The sequence below is a fragment of the Melozone crissalis genome, unplaced genomic scaffold, assembly GCF_028551555.1.
Source record: "Melozone crissalis strain CALT ecotype California unplaced genomic scaffold, PUWL_Pcris_2 ptg000004l_1, whole genome shotgun sequence".
In the NCBI taxonomy this organism is placed as follows: domain Eukaryota; kingdom Metazoa; phylum Chordata; class Aves; order Passeriformes; family Passerellidae; genus Melozone; species Melozone crissalis.
In genome coordinates, this window is record NW_026535782.1 from 42,117,728 (window position 1) to 42,137,349 (window position 19,622).

The 19,622-nt window shown below is 47.8% G+C and overlaps 1 protein-coding gene across 3 annotated transcripts; it reads left to right on the forward strand.

The window, feature by feature from the left end:
• Nucleotides 1–1,681: 1,681 nt before the first annotated feature.
• Nucleotides 1,682–17,695, forward strand: CBX7 (chromobox 7). Of its 3 annotated transcripts, XR_008482825.1 has the most exons (7): nt 1,683–1,809; nt 3,117–3,160; nt 7,151–7,216; nt 7,741–7,807; nt 8,407–8,746; nt 11,355–12,070; nt 14,184–17,695. XR_008482825.1 is itself a non-coding variant. In XM_054271468.1 (6 exons), exons 1-6 carry the CDS (start codon nt 1,741–1,743, stop codon nt 11,501–11,503), a joined length of 732 nt encoding a protein of 243 aa, XP_054127443.1. In that variant the 5' UTR covers nt 1,682–1,740; the 3' UTR covers nt 11,504–17,695. The 3 variants fall into 3 exon arrangements, 2 of the variants coding, with proteins under 2 accessions (XP_054127443.1, XP_054127429.1); XM_054271468.1 differs by having other exon boundaries at nt 1,682–1,809; nt 11,358–17,695; XM_054271454.1 differs by having other exon boundaries at nt 11,355–17,695.
• Nucleotides 17,696–19,622: the final 1,927 nt, after the last annotated feature.

The following is a 19,622-nucleotide window of genomic DNA, read 5'->3' on the forward strand; positions in this document are numbered from 1 at the left end:
ATATTTTCCCTATTCTGTCTAAAACAGAGACACAGAATACAAGAAAGGAAGAATTAAAAACCAGATCAAAGCTTTTATTATTATTATTAATCACTATTTTGTAATCTAGTGTAAACGTTTTGAATATGCAACAGCTATGCTATTAAATACCAAAACCCTGTTACAAACTGCTAGTTCTGCCTAATTATTATTATTATTATCCAAAGGGTCACCATTCCCTGGCAGTGGACTTTGAGTTCTTAGATGGCTTCAGCACGGGTAAGCACTCTGCCAGTTACCCAACCCATACCGATGGACGCAGTATGTAGTGTGCAAATGAGCACATGCAGAATAAAAAACTGAAATTAACACATTCACACTGTGTATTTGCCATTTCTGCAGTGAGGTTTGTCCTGTCTCAGACTTTGAGTGCAAACAGCACCCAGTGACATTCAGTCACAGCAGAGGAGCAACTGAGCACACTTGTGGGAGAGTAGGTAGTTGCATATGTAGAAATAAGTCCCTGCTCTGATGTAAAAAGTTTCCTAGGAGACTTCAAAGAAAAACCCCTCAGTCTGTTGTTTGAAGCAGTGGTTGGGAAGCAAAAGCTCGTTTCTGCAGACTGGTGTGCGAGGGAGCCTGGATACCTGAATGCCTGCTCATGATGTCCCTGTTTTCTCATGCCTCACCCAAGAAAGCCTTAGTTGCCTTGGTGGTGGCCTGAGGTCCTGCTGGCTCCACGATGACTGATAGCTATACGTGTTACGTTCACAGAGCCCCTTCGCGCTGGCAGAGGCACAGAGGCACCCCCAGGACATCTCATCGGCCGGGTGGGTGCAGCTGGATCGACGCTGAAACCCAGATTATCAACTGGATCAATGCTGAAACCAGGACTGACACCCCATCAGCTGGATTGACACTGGAACCAGGACTGGTGATCCCTTCTTCTCTTTTTTATCCCGTTTTTATATTTCTCATTTTCTTTCTGTCTCCCCTGCCCTGCATCACTCCATGCCCCTTAATACATCTTTTTTCTCTTCCTTCTCATCTTACCCTTTTCCTAAAACACGCTGCCATGTGCTTGTATAGTCAGTCAGGGACTAACATACCAACTACCACGCCAAGTGTGTAATTTACTAGTAAAACTTTCTGATCGTTTGCTGGCCCTCAGACTTTCGTCGCCGCTTATCCACGGGTCATCACTGACAAATCCCGGCTGCTTCCTTCTCCCAGAAGCCGGGCCGCTGCGGGCACCTGGCGCTGAGGCACTTGCGGCGGCGGCTGCCCGGGCAGAGGAGGCGCTCCGGGTTCCTGCCGCAGCGCCGCTCCCGCCTCCTGGCTCTGCCGCTCGCCGCTTCTCCAGCCGCCGCCGCCGCCGGCACGCGACGGCCGGGGGTCGCGTTCCTGCTGAAAACGCCCGCAAATGCCGCGGCTCGGCGGCGGCGGGCAGCGCTCCCTCACGGCGCTGCTCACGGCGGGAGGCGGGCCGGAGGCGGCGCGGCCGGGGCGGGAACCGCCTGAGGCGCCGCTCCCGCCTCCTTCGCTCGCTCGCTCCCTCCCTCCCTCCCTCCGCTCCTCACCCCCCGCTCCCGCCCCCTCGCGCGCGCGCCGGGGAAAACGTTGCGCAGGTTCTAAAGCGGCGGCGGGGGCGCGGCCGCGCGCGAGGGGGCGTGTGAGGGGGAGCGGCGGGGAACGGCGGGGAACGGCGGGGAACGGCCGCCACCGGCACAGCCTCGGCCCGCCCGCTCGCCCGTCCGCCGCATGGAGCTGTCGGCCATCGGCGAGCAGGTGTTCGCCGTGGAGAGCATCCGCAAGAAGCGTGTGCGGAAGGTGGGCAGCGGCGGAGCGGGGCGGGGCGGGGGGAGCGCACCGGGACACCCCCGGCCCCTCCCGCCGCGCACCGGGAGGGGGGAGGCGTGGTGGGCGCGCGCGCGGCCGCCCGGCCCCGTCCCCCGGTCCCCGTCCCCTCACACCCGCGGGCGTCACCGGCACCTGCCCGAGGCTGGCGGGCGGGGGACACACGTGTTGCCCGTGAGGTGGTGCGGGCCGAGGGGCGGCTGCCGCTGCTGGGCTTCGGCCTCTGCAGGATGAGTGCTGGTGACACCGAACGGGAGAGCCCAAACCGGAGCGGGTTTGGGAAAGCTCCCGTGACTCAGTTTCCCCAGCCGTGGAGCGCTCCCGTCCCCGCAGAGTTGCACGGATTAACCTGTAAGCGTGCAGTGTGTAGAGATCCTCCGGTGGAAAGTTCCTTTTAGGGCAGTGTTTGCCAGCCTTGGGAAGCTGATGAGCCCCCCAAGCGGAAAATGAAACTCCTTCTCTGCCTCAAGCACCCGAGTGCTTCCCTTGCTCTGCCTTTCCTGTGAAGGTGTCTGGCTGCAGCAGCGGCTCTTGGAGAGTGGTCGTCCTGCATGCACAAAGGCCTTTGCCACACTTTGGGCAGTGCTTAACAAACCCCTGAGTATAACATTAAATATTTTGGTAGTTGTTCATGTTGCTTGCAGAGCCCTTGAATGCAGCTTCCAATCACAGCACTTTTTTTTTTTTTTTTAATCTTGTACTTAGAGTGAAAAAAAAAAAAAAAGATAGCTCTGAACTTCAGCTGTGAGCTGCTGAATGCTTGGGTCAAAAGGATGAGTGCCTGTGATGGATGGAAGAGTGTTTGAGTAGAACATGTAGCAAATGGAAAAGAACATGCCAGAGATGCTTCATAGGTTCTGATATACCATGTTTCTTCTCTCTGCTTAAAAAAAAAATTCATCTGACATTTGCTCCTGGCTTACATCTCCTTCCTGCATTTATGTGTGCTGACTTCTCGTAGGTTTGCCTGTGAACGTGTGGATGGTTCAGTCTTGCTCTCTGGTTGGCTTTTAGTGTTCTGCCTGCAAGCCTTCTGCAAAGCTATGCTCCAAGCTGATGGTAGTACAAGCAAGCTTAAACACCCCTGTGTGCCCAATTTTTGAAGAAAAATGTATAGCAAGTGTAGTTGGATGGGGAAGTGGCTGTGTTTTGAAAATAAAGTGATGGGAAACAAGCTTTTTGGTTGCAGAGTTCAGTGTGTTGATTGGTTGCATCTTGTACTGTAGCCCATATTTGGTTCCATAGTTCACCTGTTTTCTTCTGCCTTTTTTCACCCTCAGGGTAAAGTAGAATATTTGGTGAAGTGGAAAGGATGGCCCCCAAAGTAAGTTGTGCTTACTTGTCTGTTTTTTCTTTAATATTCCATAATAGCTTGCACTGTGTCTCTGCAATTGAGCATTTCATTCATAGTGGGTAATGGTTTGTCCCTCATTTCAACAACAATAAACAAAATCAAAGAGCCACAAACCAAACCCAACTCTGTTTGTGAATTGGCAGCTAAGGAATACAAACTGCGTGCCAGTCTATTCTGACTGGGTTTTGCCACCACTGAAATATTTCATTGAGATGCTTTCTAGATACAAATGTTTTTAAATTCCTTATGAGTTCAACAAAGAACCCAGATTCTTCTGAACTTGGAATAGCTCCTGCTTTTCTGAGTCAGCACCAAGAGGACCCCACTTTATTTTTAGAGCTGTCTGCAGTCTTTTAAAATAGAAAACCTGTTGATGGTCTTGTCTTCCTCTTCTACTGCTTCCCCTCTGCAATTCACCAACAAAAAGGGGCAATGTTTCAGATTTATTGTTTGTAGCCAAATGCAGGTGACCTTTGTTCCTTGAAAATTCCCGCCATGCCTTCATTTCCTTGTCTGAAACCTCCTGTTACTTTGAGTGCCTTTTCTGCTTTTGTTTTGGTTGCTCTATTGCAAAAATGAAGAAAAGTTTGGGGTTTTTTTCAGCATTGCTGTGCACTGTTTACAGACACTTCTCTTATTAAAATGCAGCTGCTCCTGAAGAAGAGCGATTTCTCTGTGCTTAAGCAGTCTGTGAAATGCTTTGAGATTAAAAGGATTAGACAACTGGAGAATATGACTATGTCAGCTAGCAGCCTAGTGGAGCAGCCTCCTGGCCAGCCCATATGGGGCCGTGTCTTGGCTTTTCTGTTTGTGCCCGTGTGTGTACACCGGCCACGTGTGTGGGTACAGCAGTGTTACACACGCGGTTGCTCCGTGTGTTGCTAAGCAAAGGAGCCGCTTGTCACGGGTTCGTCCTCGCAGCTGCAAAGTGGGGCCTGCCAGGATGGTTCTGTCAGGCTGTACCTGGTGCCCAAGAAGCTGAAATGTGTTCTTGGGTGCCCAACTGTATACCTAAGGCCATGTGTGAAGATAAGCAGCTTCCCCTCTCTGAAGGTGGTGGGAGAGGGTGACTATTCTTGGGAGTTCTGCTGTCAGTGTAACCTTGTGCACTTGTTGAGCAGCAGCTGCCCTGTAGCATGGGTCACTTGCTGGACTGCTTCAGCCTCAAATAGCCAAGTCTTACTTAATCACTGATAGAGGGTGGGAAATGTATTTGGAGTCTGCAAGACCTCATCCCCTCTTGGCCAGAATACTGATGTTTATCCCATTCTCCTTTCAACAAACGCATTGAAGTCCTTCTCTTGTAAAGCCCCTTGCCAAGAAGGTGGGCTGAGGCATGGCGTAATGTTTCTTGGACAGGGCAGGCCTTATTCTTAACTGCTGCCTGTCCTTGTCCTGTGCCTTGGAATACTGGAGGAGACAGAAACACTTTTGGGAATTTAAAGCACAGTTCCCCTGGGTGCAAGGTGATGAGTTCTCTTGTTTTGATGTATGGCATGTCCATGCATCTTCCTTCTTCCCCCAAACTCCAAATCTGAAGACTGTTGTTTATTTTTTTTCCTTCCTCCTGGCTGCCTTCACTTTAAATGTGGCCTCAGTGGTTTGAATTACTTAAACTCAAGATGCTCAGAGCATTGGAGTCACTTTCATCCCACTAGCAGTCTCTGTTCCTTGTTTCTAAACATACCTATGCCCGTGATGGCACGCAGCACCACAAGCTGTTTGTATCTTTGTGTCTGTTTCCTCATTCCACATCATTCCCTTCCTTAATTACCAGCCTTGTTGCATTGCTTTTTGTAATCTCTGTACCTATTATCCCATCATTACCACTGGAAGTATCATGAAAGGGAATAAGGATAGGTCAGTAGTTTACTGCTTTCACATGCAATTCACATTTCACTTTTTTTTCCCCTCTTCTTAATAAAAAATTCTTATTCATGCCCTGCACCTCAGATTTATAGACTGCACTGCAGGAGTCAGGGAAGGAGGAGTGACAATCTGATTCTGTCTACAAGCTTGTTTACAACTTGAGTTGGAGTTAAAAGGAGGGGGAAGAGGAGGAGTAGAAGGAGGGGGAAGGAAGATCATATGATCTGTGTTTTCCAGAGTGCCTGCTCTCTGCAGTTTGCTGCAGCCCGGGCTGTGTGTACCCATACATAGAGCTCCGTGTGCGCGCGCGCGTGGCAAACTCAACCATGTTTTTTTTATATGCAGTGTTTTGCCACTGCAGCGAAGCCAGAATCTGAGCTGCAGAGAAGAAGGCAACACCCACCAGGGTGTTTTTTTTTAAGCAAATCCCTTTTCTTCTTCTGCCTAGGCAAAGCAATCCAATGACTTTTTTTCCCCCTTGTGGTGTTATTTTTCTTAAATTTGTAGGATGTGTGCCAGAATTCCTGCAGCTGGGAGGAAACCTTCCTCTTTTCAAACAGTATCTTGGCTTTGACAGCTCATAGTCAGGTTGCTGCAGGAGGCATGAGCAAAGGAGGGAGGGAGAGAGGGAGGGATCAGCTCATTACGAAGACATGGCTGTTCTTAACTCTCTGATGTACTGTGCACCTTGGGATATCTGAATGTCATATTTTTATTTCTCCCTTTTTTAAAAAAAAAATTATTTTCATTTCTAGACCCATCCTCCAGTATTGTTCCTGTATTACAATATTTTTCTTCTCTTTAATGGAGAGATAAAAGGGAAAAGCATTCCCAAACCACCTCCCTTGTGTACCCTGTGTACCCCATGTCCTCACATGCAGTCTGTGCTTCATCCAGAAATGTAAACATCCTAAAATGCTTTCTTGCTGTTTAAAGGCACTGATACAAATGCACCCTTTTGCACCTGCATGTGACTCCTCTCTGGTCCTCCTTCTGGGGGCCTGGGATGAGCTCTGCCTCCAGGCCTGGATCTCACATTTCAGGAAAGTTGGGGTTGAGACATTTGAGGATTCAGATTTGCTTTCTTGCCTTAGAGTTTCTATGGTAGAGACACAGCACCCATCTTTTCTGGGCAAGCATGACCCCTAAGAAGTAAACATGCCCCAAGGACCAGTTGGTGATTCTTTCAGCTTCCACAGTGGGAGCATTTTGCCTGCTTCTCCCTAGTGTTAAGTGCGTCTGTGCTCTCTGGGAACTAGTTTTGGAGTTGCCTGCTAGGTGGGCTCAGTGCTTTCCTGAGCATCTGATTCCTGTCGCAGCTGTCTGGCTGTGGAGGAGGGAGCTGGGGCAGTGAGTGACGCCGCTCCCAGGCTACTTGGGCAGCGTGAAGCCCGTTCGGGGCAGTGTCGGTGCCCTGCCCGCGGTGCCATTGGGGTACTTTGTATCCATGAGTTCCGCCCGATAGGAGCAGCCTGTAGGGGGAGCCGAGCAGGAGCCGGAGCCGTTGGCAAGTGGCCATCAGCTTGCCCCAGGGCCCAGTTCCCAACATGTTTGGTTGAACGGCATCGGTGGAAAAAATTAAATTCTTAAATGAATCCTTTCAGCTTCAGTGATTAGAAGTAATTAATAATGCAGGTGAGAAAGCGTACTTACTCTTCGAGCACTCTAAATTAAGAGAGACCTATTTTTCAGAAAGATGTATCAGAACGTGCCTCATTGTTCCATGGGGTTTGTGGGATTTGAGGGAGTGCTGCAGATGAGACCTGTTTAGGCACGGACTTACAGTTTGTGAGTGTGTGCACAGGCTTTGCAGCCAGTGTGGAGGGGGCCCTGGGGAGGAAAGTCTTCCCCGTTTTCGTACAAAGAGCCGCTTGATGCTTGGCCCTGCCTGTTTTGGGAAGGGGAGGTGGTGTCTGTGGGAAGCTGGGGAGGGAATGGTTGGGATTCCTCAGAGCTCTCGCAATGTTGTGGCAGGCCCCACCGACCCTTGTGAAGACAGTATCCAGGGCTGCAGCACACTGGTAGCAGGCCTGCAGAGAGAATGTTTCATTAAAATGTTGTTTACTTTTTATTCCTTATGTTTTTCTTCAGATACAGCACATGGGAGCCAGAGGACCATATCTTGGATCCTCGCCTGGTAGTGGCTTATGAAGAAAAGTAAGGACACATGTTCTTTCTCTCCCTGGACACAGGAAAAGAAATAGTGTCTTTATTTCATTGTATGCATAAAGTGCCTCTGTTATCCCTACTTCAGTCAAAGATGAGATGTGTAGCAATCAATCCTGCTTGATTTTTGTAGCCTGGTGTTGATTGAGATGGAGAAGACAGGGTTAAAGCAGCTTTGATTGGCACTCGTCAGGAAATGAGGCCAAGAACAGGCAGCACTGAGCCAGAGAACAATCAGACTCAGGTTTTAATCGGGTCCAAAGCTGGACTGGAGTTATGTGAGGTGGGAAGTTTCTCTAACCCATCCTTGATTAGCTGTGTCAGAGAAATTCCCCTATTGCAAGGTTTTCACTTCTACAGGAAGCAATTCTGGGATGTTTTCCAAGCTCACACTGGTCAGCATTGGATTTTACTGAAGGAAATTGAGGGAGCTATGCTGCAAAAGATTGAAGTCCCAACTAGGTTTCATGCTGTGGTATTTAGTACTCAGTTTGATTTGTATTCCTCTTTCACAGGGAAGAGAGAGACCGTGCATCAGGGTACAGGAAAAGAGGCCCCAAACCAAAGCGCCTCCTACTGCAGGTAGCCTCTTGCTCTTCTGTGTATTTCTAACTCCTTAGCTGCTCTGCTGCTCCCCTGCTCTCAGTGAGGTGGAAACTGTCTGTTTGCTGTTGCATGGACAAAACTGGAGGTAACAAGCTAACATCATAACATAAAATCAGTGTTTAGGCAGATAGTTTTAACCTGTTAGCTGAAGAGATCTCTAATTTGTCTTTAAAAAAGCAAAACAAAATAACACAACAGCTCTTTCTCTCTGAACTAGGATTTTATAAAGTGTGAGCCTGAGTACTTGCAGGTTACCTGGTTTGTGTGCTCTTTTTATTTCATGTTGAGCTTGGATTTTCCTTCAGTCAAAGAAATCCCATAGCTGGAAGCGGAGTTTCAGCATGCTTTTACTGTTGCCAAGCAAAGCAGCCAATCCTAGGAAGCAGATATTAGGAAGAGCTTAGAAGGCAGTTGAAGAGGGGAGAGAAATGGTCTTGTAGAAGCAGCACACTTTATCCTAGCTCATCTAGAGGTTCAGAGACTGAACAAAGAATATTTTCCTGGCTCCCAGTGGGGAGCCCTCACTGCATGATCAGATGTCTGCTCTGACCCTTGCTGCGTTGGTGTCTTGGCAGCGGCTGTATGGCATGGACTTGAGGAGTGCTCACAAGGGAAAGGAGAAGCTCTGCTTCTCTCTTGCACGGAGGTTTGGAGGAGGTGACAGTAGCCTGCCAGGGGCCAAGACAGGGCAGGCAGAGTTCCCTGAGAAGACTGGGGGTGCAGTCCTGCCATTCTCTCTCCGGAAGCAACGCAAAAACCAGAAGTACCTACGGCTGTCAAGGAAGAAGTTCCCGCGCATGGCGAGCCTGGAGAACCGAAACTGCAGGCACGAGTTCTTCCTGAATGATGCGGTGGGCCTAGAGGCCAGGCAGAGCCCTGAGGACTGGGAGGCCACGCAGCACACCAGCAAAGAAGGTAAGGCTAGTCACCCTTTGGTGAAGTTCTGGGGCATGTCAAGGATGTTCTGCATACTTCCACCTTGGTTACATCCTCCTGGGATTGTGGTTTAGGTCAGGCCCGTATTATGTCTCTCTTGTTTGCAGGTTTTTCTTTCTTGTTTTAGAAGCACAGATTATTTTTTTTTGGTCCTGTTGGCTCTATGTAGTCTTACATCCCAGATACCCCTCTCAGTGTTAGAAAATGTGCAGAAGATATTGCAAGTTTTCCTCCTCTTAAAATTTCCTCCCAGCAGAGGTGACACACAAGTGTGACACATGAACTCTGCCTCTGTCCACATTATCCACATGTGCTCAGCCTGCTGCTTGGCTCAAAGGACTCTGGCTGGCTGTGGATAAGCTTGGGCAGCAGCAGTCCTCTCATAGTGCTGCTTTAAGAAGCATACAGGAATGCTGCTAGGAACTCACAATATACTCCCTGCCCCCTCCTTCCCTTTCCTCTCCACACCCCTTTAAAGCCTCTTGCTATAGAGCTATGTGAGAAAGGGAGAGAGAGATGAAGTAAGGATGGTAACTCCTGCCTGATCCCACTGAGTAGGCAGTATGAGTGAAGGCATGGGAGATGTCCAAACACATTTGGCATTTTGGGGAAGGATACCAGTATCTTGTGCAGGAGGGTTGTGGGATGTGTGTGTTGCTCTCAGTTACCAGGGAAACTCTATCCCTGCATTATTAGAGCTTCTGAAGGCGTAGCTTTCCTGAGGAGTGGAAAACTGGGGCTTATGCTGCTTGTAGTAGCTAAGGGAATCCTGTTACTCCTTGCTAGGAGTAGCTGTTAGCCAGGCTGGATTAGGCAGGATCTTAGGGAGAGGCTGTGTTCTGGGCATCAACTCTATTCTCTCCTTTCTGAGAGAGACTGGAATGGTGCTCAGAATCCAGGGAAGCAGCAATGGGAGTAGCACAGAGGAGCCCAGTGTTACATCCTGACAGTGAGGAAATGTGTGGGGCTGTTCTCCCCAGAAGTGTGCGGCACTAAAGCGCTTGGGGATCAGAAGAGTGAGTGGCACTACAGAATTGTAAAACTGTTTTTGTTCTCCCCTTGACACACAGCCTGTGTGGAATCCCAGTTACTGTTAGGGGGAATTGGACTCTTTCTGGGGGGAAAGTAGATACTCCTGGTGTTTGAGACAGAAGCCAGGAAATACACTCTAAAGGGAGCCTCGTTCTTTGCCCAGGTTGGGACAACAAGGTACATAGTGGACAGGTAGAGTGACAGGGAGAGTGGGTGTTTTCCTTCCTCTCTTTTTACATGGCAATCACTGGGAGCTGTGGGGAAATTAGCCTTTGGGTGGCAGAGGGGCTAATAATTATTCTTATAGTGAGAAAGTGCAGGGGTGCTTGGGTTTCTTGTATGGAGCTTTCTTGTCTGGGAGCAAAGGAGGCATATGAGAAAGGAAGAGCAGCTTCTCTGTGGAGCACTACTGAGGGATTTTTGAGAGCATCACACCCAGGCTGCATTGCAGGTGCAGTACAAGGCATTTGTACTCCATTTTGTCTCCCTTTGACTCCCCTAGGAGTATCTGAAGAGTGTGTGTAAGAGATTTTAATTTTTGCCTTTTCAGCAGGGTAAGGCGTTTAGAAGACAGTGGGTTCAAACCAGGGTGAGTGTGCTTTGCAGACACAAAACCAAATTAGAGGCTGAGATGGGATGAGGGATATGGGGGAATTGTGGATGGCTAGATGAACTCGGTGGTTTTACAGGGTCTTTTGGCCTCTGTGTAGGCTGCTCTGGTACTACTCTGTGTCTGGACACCTGAGCCTCCATTTTCCTTCAGCCTCTGAGTGTGGGATCTCAGTCTCTCAGAACTGGGGGGCTCGGGAGTCCTGGAATGTTGCCAGAAATGTCTGGTGGCTGGACTTTGATCCCACATGGGAGATGACATCAGTATGAGGACGGGAGGATTTCACTGGGGTGAATGGTGAAGGGATAAGTTAATTGGAGTGTGAGATACAGGGTTTAAGATCCCTGTACAGGGGGGTCTAGAGAGGCAAGATGGAGGGATTGGGGCGTGCCCTTCTCCTTCTTCTTCTTCCTCTAGGCCTCCATCTTCTGTGGTGGAGTTGGCACTCCGGGATTGGACCTTACTAGGGGAACACTGGTTAATAAGAGTAGAGGGTATTGGAGAAAAATGATAAATATTGTATACGTAACTCCGGGTATAAAGATAGACGACCGCCCCAGGGGCTCTCAGTGTGTGCCCATGGCTGACTGCTGAGCAGAACTCTGTCAGGCCAAGAGAAAATCTTTTAGATAAGCAATTAATAAACACCGAGACCGAGAACAATTCTGAGGCTTCCTCTCGTCCTTTCGAACCCCGGGGGCCCAAGGCCATCTTTGGGCTTTTCCCAGACCATCTAGACAGCACCAAAATCCAACATCTGAGGGTAGGGCTTGCACATGTTCCTTCTTGCTCTGTACATGCAGAGTCAGTAGAGGCTGATTTCACCTACGGTTTGTCAGAAAGGAGACCCTTTTTCCATCTTTCCTTCCCTCTCCCCTTCCTCCTTTCTTCTCCCTCACCTTCTCTGTTTCACTAACATGCTTTTATGTGCCTTTCTTCCTGCAGCAGATGTGGATGCCAGTCTCCCTTGGATCCCCACTGTGCCCCCCAGCGAAGTGACAGTGACAGACATCACGGCAAACTCCATCACTGTCACTTTCAGAGAAGCACAAGTGGCTGAGGGCTTCTTTCGAGACCGGAGCGCGCAGTTCTGAATCTCTGTTTGCAGTGCTCCCCAAAACCAGTGCTTTTAGGGTGGGGCTAGGGGAGGCTTACGTTATCCCTTAAGAGAAAAAAAATTCAAAATGTCTCCTCTTAAAATGTTTACAGAGACCCTTTTTTTTTCTCCTTTTTCCCCTTTCAGATACGCAAAAAAGGGCAGTGTAGGGGGTGTGTATTTGTCATTGCTTTGTCCAGCTGAAAAACTGACAGCCCTTTCCCTGGCAAAGACTCCCCTCCTTGATGTGAAAGCAGCAAGCTGAACAATTCGCCTTTTATCCTGTTAAGTGGCGGCAGCTGCATTTGTGGGGAGAGGGCATGTGGAGGTGGAAAGAGAGCTGGATCTCTGGCCTGCCGCCTTGTTCTGCAATTGATATCCCTTGGATAAAGATACATCTCTGTACGTTGCTCTTCCCACCTTCCTCCTCCCTCTCTTCCTGCAGCAGTGAGAGGCGATGGATCCTACCTGTGTAGATAACTCCAGCCTGTTAAGACTTTCTCTCCAGTGCTGTTTTCCCTGTGGCCTGCTGTCAGGACTTCAGCAGCGTATTTGCCTGTCTGTGGTAAGTCAGTCTTTGCAGCCTGGGTCCATATAGGCAGCAGAGCTTTCTCCCTTTGATTGTTGATCATGCGGAAATTCTGCAGTGCATCTCTGAAATCCAAACTGGCAACATAAATTCAATTTGCCCTCATTAAAAGCTCAGAAAGCCAGCGTAGTTGAGACATACCATTCTCTATATGCTAAACAGGATTTGCAGGCTTGGCTCTGCTGCGTGAGGAATGCGTTATGGAAAGCGGGGTCTTCTTACCCTTTGCCAAATTCAGTATTAATAACAAATCCTGCCCTGAATCTGTGGTAATAAGTTCATTGAAAACTGACTCCTCTCCCCTGGGAGGAAGGACTAATAGGACAACTGAAGCATTGCCTGGCACTGCAGAGATATCCAAGATACTGGCACAGGCCCAGGACTCGGGAATTGGACAGAACTGAGCTAGAAATGGACCTTGATTAGCAGCAAATTCTGTTCTTGGATCCCATAGAGAGATCCAAAATAAACAACGTGTGGGGAAGGCATGTGTTACATCTGAGGAGGGGAAAAATTCCTAATTCTTAGCAATGAGAATTCTTGGATTGTGCTGCCTGAGTGATACTTTTCCATGACTCCAGTATCCTCACAGTATCTGTGATCCTGTACTACTTTACTGATAGGAACTTCCCCTTGGAAGGCTTAAAAATCTTTGCCAAGGAAAGTGGTCTGCATTTCAATAGACCCGCCTGATCTTGCACTCAAAAATGCCTTGTGCTGGACTGCCTGTGACACTTTGAGGTTTTTGAAGAATTGCTGTATTTTGAGTTTGTAGATTAGCATAGCATCTGTTCTTGCACATGCATGTTCCCTTCCATTTTTAAAAGCAAATTTTTTTAAATAACTTAATTTTTTAAATATAGACCTTTTCCAACGGAAAGCAAGAAAAGTAAGGTAGTCTAAAGTGGGAACTGTGGGACAGAGTGCTGCAGGGTAACATTGGCTACTGTCATGATTACTGTCCTCAAGTACTATGTTTCCTTACTCCACCCCACCTGAAGCATCTCTTATCTGCTGTATTTATTCAAAATGAAGCCAGGAGCCTTCTTAGCTCTGAGATAAGGACACCTGTGGAAATCCGCTATGTGTTTGTTTGAGGGGCTTGGCTCCTGGCCTGCAGAATTTGGGAGTTCTAGGGTTTCTGGCCCTCCAAACATTTACTTATTATAAAGTGCTTGGACTGCCACTGTGGGTTTTTACTAGAAGCAATTTTTACCTCATTTAGGATATGGCAGCTCAGTGTAGATTTAGGATTTCCCCTTCCATCTCAGAGCTGTTGGAGCAGGTCTGTCTTTCATGCCATCAGAGCAGTTTCAGGATCGCTGGGAAGATCCTGAATTTCTGGACTGACCTTTTGTCTGTAAAAGAAGTAAGATGGGAGTTTTATTATGGAGAAATCTGAGAGGGTGAGAAGTGGAAGCTGAGGGGGAATTATGTGGTGGGAGGAAGAGTGAGTGGGAAAGAAGCTTGCAATAGCTAGCAAGGGCAAGCTGATGAGGTAAGCATGCAGGCGCAGGATGTTTGTTGAACGTGGGTGTCCAGAGCGAGGCTTCTGTGTCTGGAGTTGCACCCTTTTTTGCAGGATGTGGGGTCAGACGGTGTTGTTACCATCACCCACACACCCCCTCTTCCTGACACCTGCCAAATATGCTGAATACCTGCATCTGTCTTCTGTTGTGACCAGTGGACACACCACGTGGCCCAGTCCACTCTTGTGGGCTGGAGCAGGTCAGGTAGTGATGGTTGCAGAAGTGTAGTGTTTGAGCTTATTTAAAAAAAAGTCTTGAACTGCAGCTCATCCTGCTAAATCTTCATGGCATTTATAGGATCTGTTTTCTTTATTCTAATGCAGCAACTGCTGCCTTTGTCATGTCTTCATCTCAGTGTACAAATGCACCAAAAAAAGCTTCCTATTTAGTAAGTTCCTGGCTTTGGCTGACATTGGAAGCAATATCAATCCTGCAGCAGGAAGGAGCTTGTCCTAATAAACTAGATTTCCATCCTCTGCTTTCCTCTCCACTCTCCACCTGACACTTCTCAACACTTTGCTTTGGCACTTTTCTTTAAGTGTATTTTCTTTCTCTTGCAGTGGAGCTTTCAAAGACCTGTGGTGGTCTTTCAAAGAGGATCCACCCACAGCTTCATATCTTAATCATTTTTTTGGATCAGGCTATCTAGTGTTCTGCTGGTGACTAATCTTCTTGCTACACAAAGTGTGGAACAAAGTACCTGGCTGCCATGCTGCTTTGTGTCAACGAGGAGCTAACCATGGTGGGGTTAAGACACAACAAGCTGCGTGTGCGTGGGTTTGGAGGGAAGGGTGTGAAGAGGAGTTTGTGGTAGGAAACTAAGCAGTTACTTTGTTGGTGTGGACTTTTTTTTTTTTTTGACATTCATGAATTCTTGTTTATCTCAAAAAACTTTTCAAGAAGATTTTTCTCCTGATCTTTTTAAAATGTGGCTCTGTTCCACATTGTCTGCGGACATATCACTGTAAACTTCCTTGGCAGAGCTGGTCTTCAGGGACTTTAAAATTAGCTTTATTCCACCTCTGCAGGTGCAGAGAGGGTTTTACTAGTGATGGAAAGACAGGTTGTCTGGGTTTGTCTCTTCTCCCCAGTACTGTCCATCTGCCAGTTCAAGCCAAAACCTGGCAGTTGAATTGGGACCTCCTGTGCTAACATATCATGAAAATCAGATGCTGTGTTTGGATCTTTGTTAAGCATTCCGTTTGATTAGAGGAGCCAGAATAGCATCCAGCTGAAGCTGAGTTTAATAATTCTATTTGAAGCGCAAGCCGAGAATAGAAATGGGCTAACTCTCCCATACCTTGTTTGGCTCCATGGCTGTAAACAAGAAAAATAAACTTCAGCCAGTGGAAATTACTGAACTGTACACAAGAAACAACCTTCTCAGAGAACTGCTCTAATAGTCATTCTTAGAACTGTTTCCATGTGAAAATTTACCAGCAGTGTTGGGGGACAGGAGTGTTTATTTTATAGATCTTGCAGTGAACTCACTGTATGTGTGATAGACCTGAGGGACTTCATGAGACTGGAAAGCCTTTTCTGTTAACACTGTGTTTAAAAAAAATCTATGTGGAAAGAACTGCCTCTGTTCCTGGATGGTTATAAACTAGATATTATTGCTCTGATATAGAAGTGATGCCTTGGAACAGCAAGTTTTAACACGTTAATAGTGGCATTAAGTAGCCTCCTGCATGCTCCTTATTGTCTTGCATTTGCTTGGGGGCCCTTCTGCTTGTGAAGTCAGACTAAGGTGATTTTTTTTTTTTCCTCTTTATCTTGTTTTTTTTCCAAGCAAGATCAGGATATTATTGTGAGAACACTCAAAAGCGGTTCCATTTGCCAAAATAAGCCCAAATTTGTTAGTGAATTGACTCTTGTTTATATCAGAGCTCAGACATAGAGAAGCTTATTGAGAAATGAATGGCTTTTTTTGTTATTAGTGTTGTGAAACTGTCCAGAATTGTTCTTCTGGTGTTTTGTGACTGGATGTATAAAATTGTTTGTTCACCTCACAGGGGGCCCTCGGTCCCAGTACTGTTTCATGCTGTACGCCAGCTAGTGCTGCTTGATGGTTTCACTGGAATAGAGAAGGGAGGCCTCATACAGGTCAAAATGTAGGCAGGGTAGCTCAGGCAAGTCCCTCCAAGGTAGCCACAACAGAGGCTGGGGTGTGGAAGACAGTGGGGGCTGCCAGCCACATCTATGTATTAAGCAAAGCAAAGTCTACCACCACCTCTCCACCTCTTCCTCTCCTCTCAAGCTTTGAGCTTTTGTTTTCAGAAGTAGGGAAAGTACAAAAAACTCCTTTTCTAAAGCGAATTGGTATCTACCCATCTTCTGTTCCTCCCTGGCTTACCTGCAGCCTAGGAAGAAGAGGGCGGTGGGCCTTTCTGGGAAAATAATAGGGACAAATGCTGGTCAGGGAAGGGAGGGACAGAGTTGCCTTGGAACTGCTCTCACTCGGTGGTTGAGGAGGGGCCTTTGGGTCAGCTGGCAGTTGAGAGAGAAGGTGTGTTGTAAGCAAAGAACTTGTAGTGAAACTGAGCCCTTGCATCTGTGAGTGGAGTTCTGAATGGGCCTGCAGAGAGGTGAGTGCTGCATTTATGTATCAGTCTTCTGCCATTCGGGAATGCGAGGGAGATCTGTACATTGAGAACTGGCATAGGGCAATTTCTGCATAAAAATGTAGAGCATTGGAACACGTTGCTTTTGCCATGCCTGTTGTAAAGGTTTTCCCCAAGGGCATGATAAGCTTGTTTTGAGAATATAGCTTATGATCAACAGGCCACAATGTCCTGTGTCTGAACTTACTGTCTTCACAGAGAGAGTATGAGCTTCTGGGTGTCAAACCACCTGGATTCCACACACAAAGGTGGTCAAGATAGGAAGGCTCATAAAAGAGCCCCCGGACAACTGGGAGGAGAGAGAAGCAATCACTTAAAATGGAATTCAGAGCCTTCAAATCCTTTCCGGTAACTAGCACTTGCTGTAGACATGACCCCATTTTCTCTTCCACTTCTTTCTCTTTCCCCCTTAACTTCTTGAAGTGCAGGGAGCGTGCAGGAGATGATCCCCAATTAACCATGAATGGATGCGGTGCAGGGCTCCATGAGAGCATTTGGGGCTGCTATGGATTGCTATAAAGTTGGGATGGGGTAGAATTCCTAAGAATTGGAACCTCCATCACAGCTTATCTCATTACTGGAGTATCAAAATTTTGGCTGGGAGGGGAATTTTGGAGGAGGAGGAGGAGGTGGAAAACCTTTTTTTATTATTGTTGTTGGTTTTTAACCAGAAAATGTAGTGTCAGCACAAAGAAGCTTTTTGCAAATCTGTCAAAATGTTAAGCAGCTTTTTTTTGCTTTTAAATCTGAAGTATGTTTTGAAGCACTTTGGAAATGCAAAGCACTAGGAGTGCTAAGTACTCCTTATCGTCTGTCTGAAAGTGGCATTTGAAAAGCAAAAGATGTATCTGTTTGAGGCCGCTGGCTGCTCCTTCTCCAGGGCTGCCACCCTGCCCTTTGCCTCCCTCCCATGGGGGAGAGTGTACTCCCCCATGCCGGGAGCAGAGGGTTCCCTAAGGGAGGAGAGCAGACCTGCTAAATCCCTCGCTTGCCTTTGGGGCGCAGGCTGGCTTCTTCCCTCCCCACCTCCTTTGATCGAGGAAAGGGAAAAACAAAGTTCAGTTTCAGTTTGAGTGGTCCTTGTCTGGAGCTCTGACTGTTTCTTCCAGCTCTGGAGACATCTTCATAGAGTTTCCTGTCTGAAAAATTGCACCTTATTAGCTTAATTGAGGAACGAGGAGATGTCTGTCCTGCAGGGAGTGGGGAAGAAGAAAGGAGGGTGAACCAGGAGCTGTCTTCAGTAGCTGCTGGATTTTTCCAGAGGCTGTTTCCACACCTCATCTCCAACAGAACAGCAACAAAAGACCTAAAATAATTTAGATGAAGCTTTTGTTCTGTGTATCTCAAGAACCTTCTGAGCAGGTTTAGGGCAGAGAGCCCTTTTCCCTCACCTAGCCAGCTCTACAGCATGGGGGACAACGCCCCAATCCCCTTGCTGGGTGTTCAGCACCAGCCTTTTCCCTCAGCGTACGCACATGGTTAGAACGCTTTTGCACACTGGCTCACCTCATTTGGTGTGCTCCCTTTCTGTTGCAGGGGGAAGATGGGGGACAGTGGGCTCAGTTAGAGGGAAGGGTCCCTGATTACTTTTGTTCCTGTCTCTTCAGTTGTTGCTGTTGTTCCTGTAAGCACGCTAGAGTATTGGAGTGTTTGCACACAGAAAGCTTCCTTTTGCACAGAATGAGCTTCTAGCTTTTGTACAGACTAATTGAATGTATTTGGGGAGGGGGGGAAACAGGGAGTAAACCAATTCCAAACAAACCAATCAGAGTATAATGCCTTTTCTGAGCGAGTATGTGCTGTAAAAGGAGATTGTAATAGCAAAGGGAGGGCAGGCTCAAGTATAATTTGACACAAAGTGTGGTTTTATTTTTGTACTGATATGGATAAGAGACTGTACAGCATCTATTTATTTAGATGATTTATGTGGTAAATGTTGCAAACAAAATTATTAAAATATTAAATATGAGAACTGACATTTACCTTACGGTATGTTTGTGTGGTCATTTACCCCCACCTTGCTTTAATTCTACAGCTGAATTATTTTCCAACAGTCACAACTATTGGTGTATAAACATGCAGTGCAGCTGGAAAAAGAATGGAGAACATGCATGTGTGCGTGAGGAAGATCAGTAAAGAAGGATTGATGAAGAATGGAGCCTGCAAAAGGCTGCTTCTGACATTACTCGTTACTTTGATTAGAGGAGGTCAAGTTTTTATTAATTTTTAACCCACTGGGTAAGTTAGAGCTGTCCAAGGTTGACCTGGGATGAATTGTCTTTGATGGATTATAATTTTAAGAGGAGAACACTGATGGCAGGGTGGCTGTTGCTCTGGGTTTAGGGAGCTCTCTACATCCTTCATGAGGCTGCAGTGCCAGGACAGCTCTGCCAGCACAGGAGAGTGCTGGTGTGCCCCACATCCTGCATCTCATTGGAATGGAGAAAGTCTGCAGTGAGACCTGGGCTGCCAGGCATGCTCTGCTGTGCTTGCCAGCAGGACAGCAGTTCTCCTCCAAGCCAAAGCTCCAATGGTTTGGCCAGCAAGGCTTCCAGGGACCTCTTCAGGAGCACAGCTGCTCCTGGGTACAGTGTGGCCCCTGGTTCACCCCAGGACTTAGCCAAGGAGCTCGAGTCCCGGAACTGCTGATACTCCATGGAGGAAATCCCAAATGTCATTTAGTCCACTTGGGTGCCTGGCTTGCTCCTTCAAGGTGTGTCCCACTCCATCCCCTGTGGAGGGAGAGGCCAGGTGTTTATAGAGGTATCTGGCCAAGAGAATGGGGCTGTCTCAGATAGCTCTAGTAGATGCAGTGTGGGGGTGAGCCCTGCACCTGAATGCAGCTATGGCATCAATCACAGAACAAGTGGAGCAAAAGCAGAGGGGGATGGGGTGCGTTTCCTGACTCAGCCATGGCTCAAGGCAGCGTGGTTAGGTCTTGCCTGTGTTACCAAAGGGCTGTCAGCATGCTTGCCTTGAGCCAGGGAAGCTGAGCTGAGTGATGGCATCAGAGCAGGACTCCAGCCAGCCACTTACTTTCTGGCAGCAGCTACAGGGTCAGGTGAAGCTGTAAGAAACTGCAGTGCAGAGTTACGGGAAAGCCTGCTCTGGAGATTGTGTCTTCCTACCTCAGCCAAAGCTGCAGAGGCTGGCTGGTACTAGAAACAGCTTGTCCTTTTGCATGCATGTGTTGGCTGGATTAAAGGTTAATCTGGGCAGTCCTTTTTTTAATAATCTGTTGCTATGCCACCCCTCTGTTCTGTGCAGTGCAGCTGACTTGCCTTGCACAGCTCTCCCCATTGGATGCCACAGAACAAGGGCACTTGGCGAAAGGGGAAACCACAAGGGTTGAGCACTTGGATGTTCTCTGAGAAG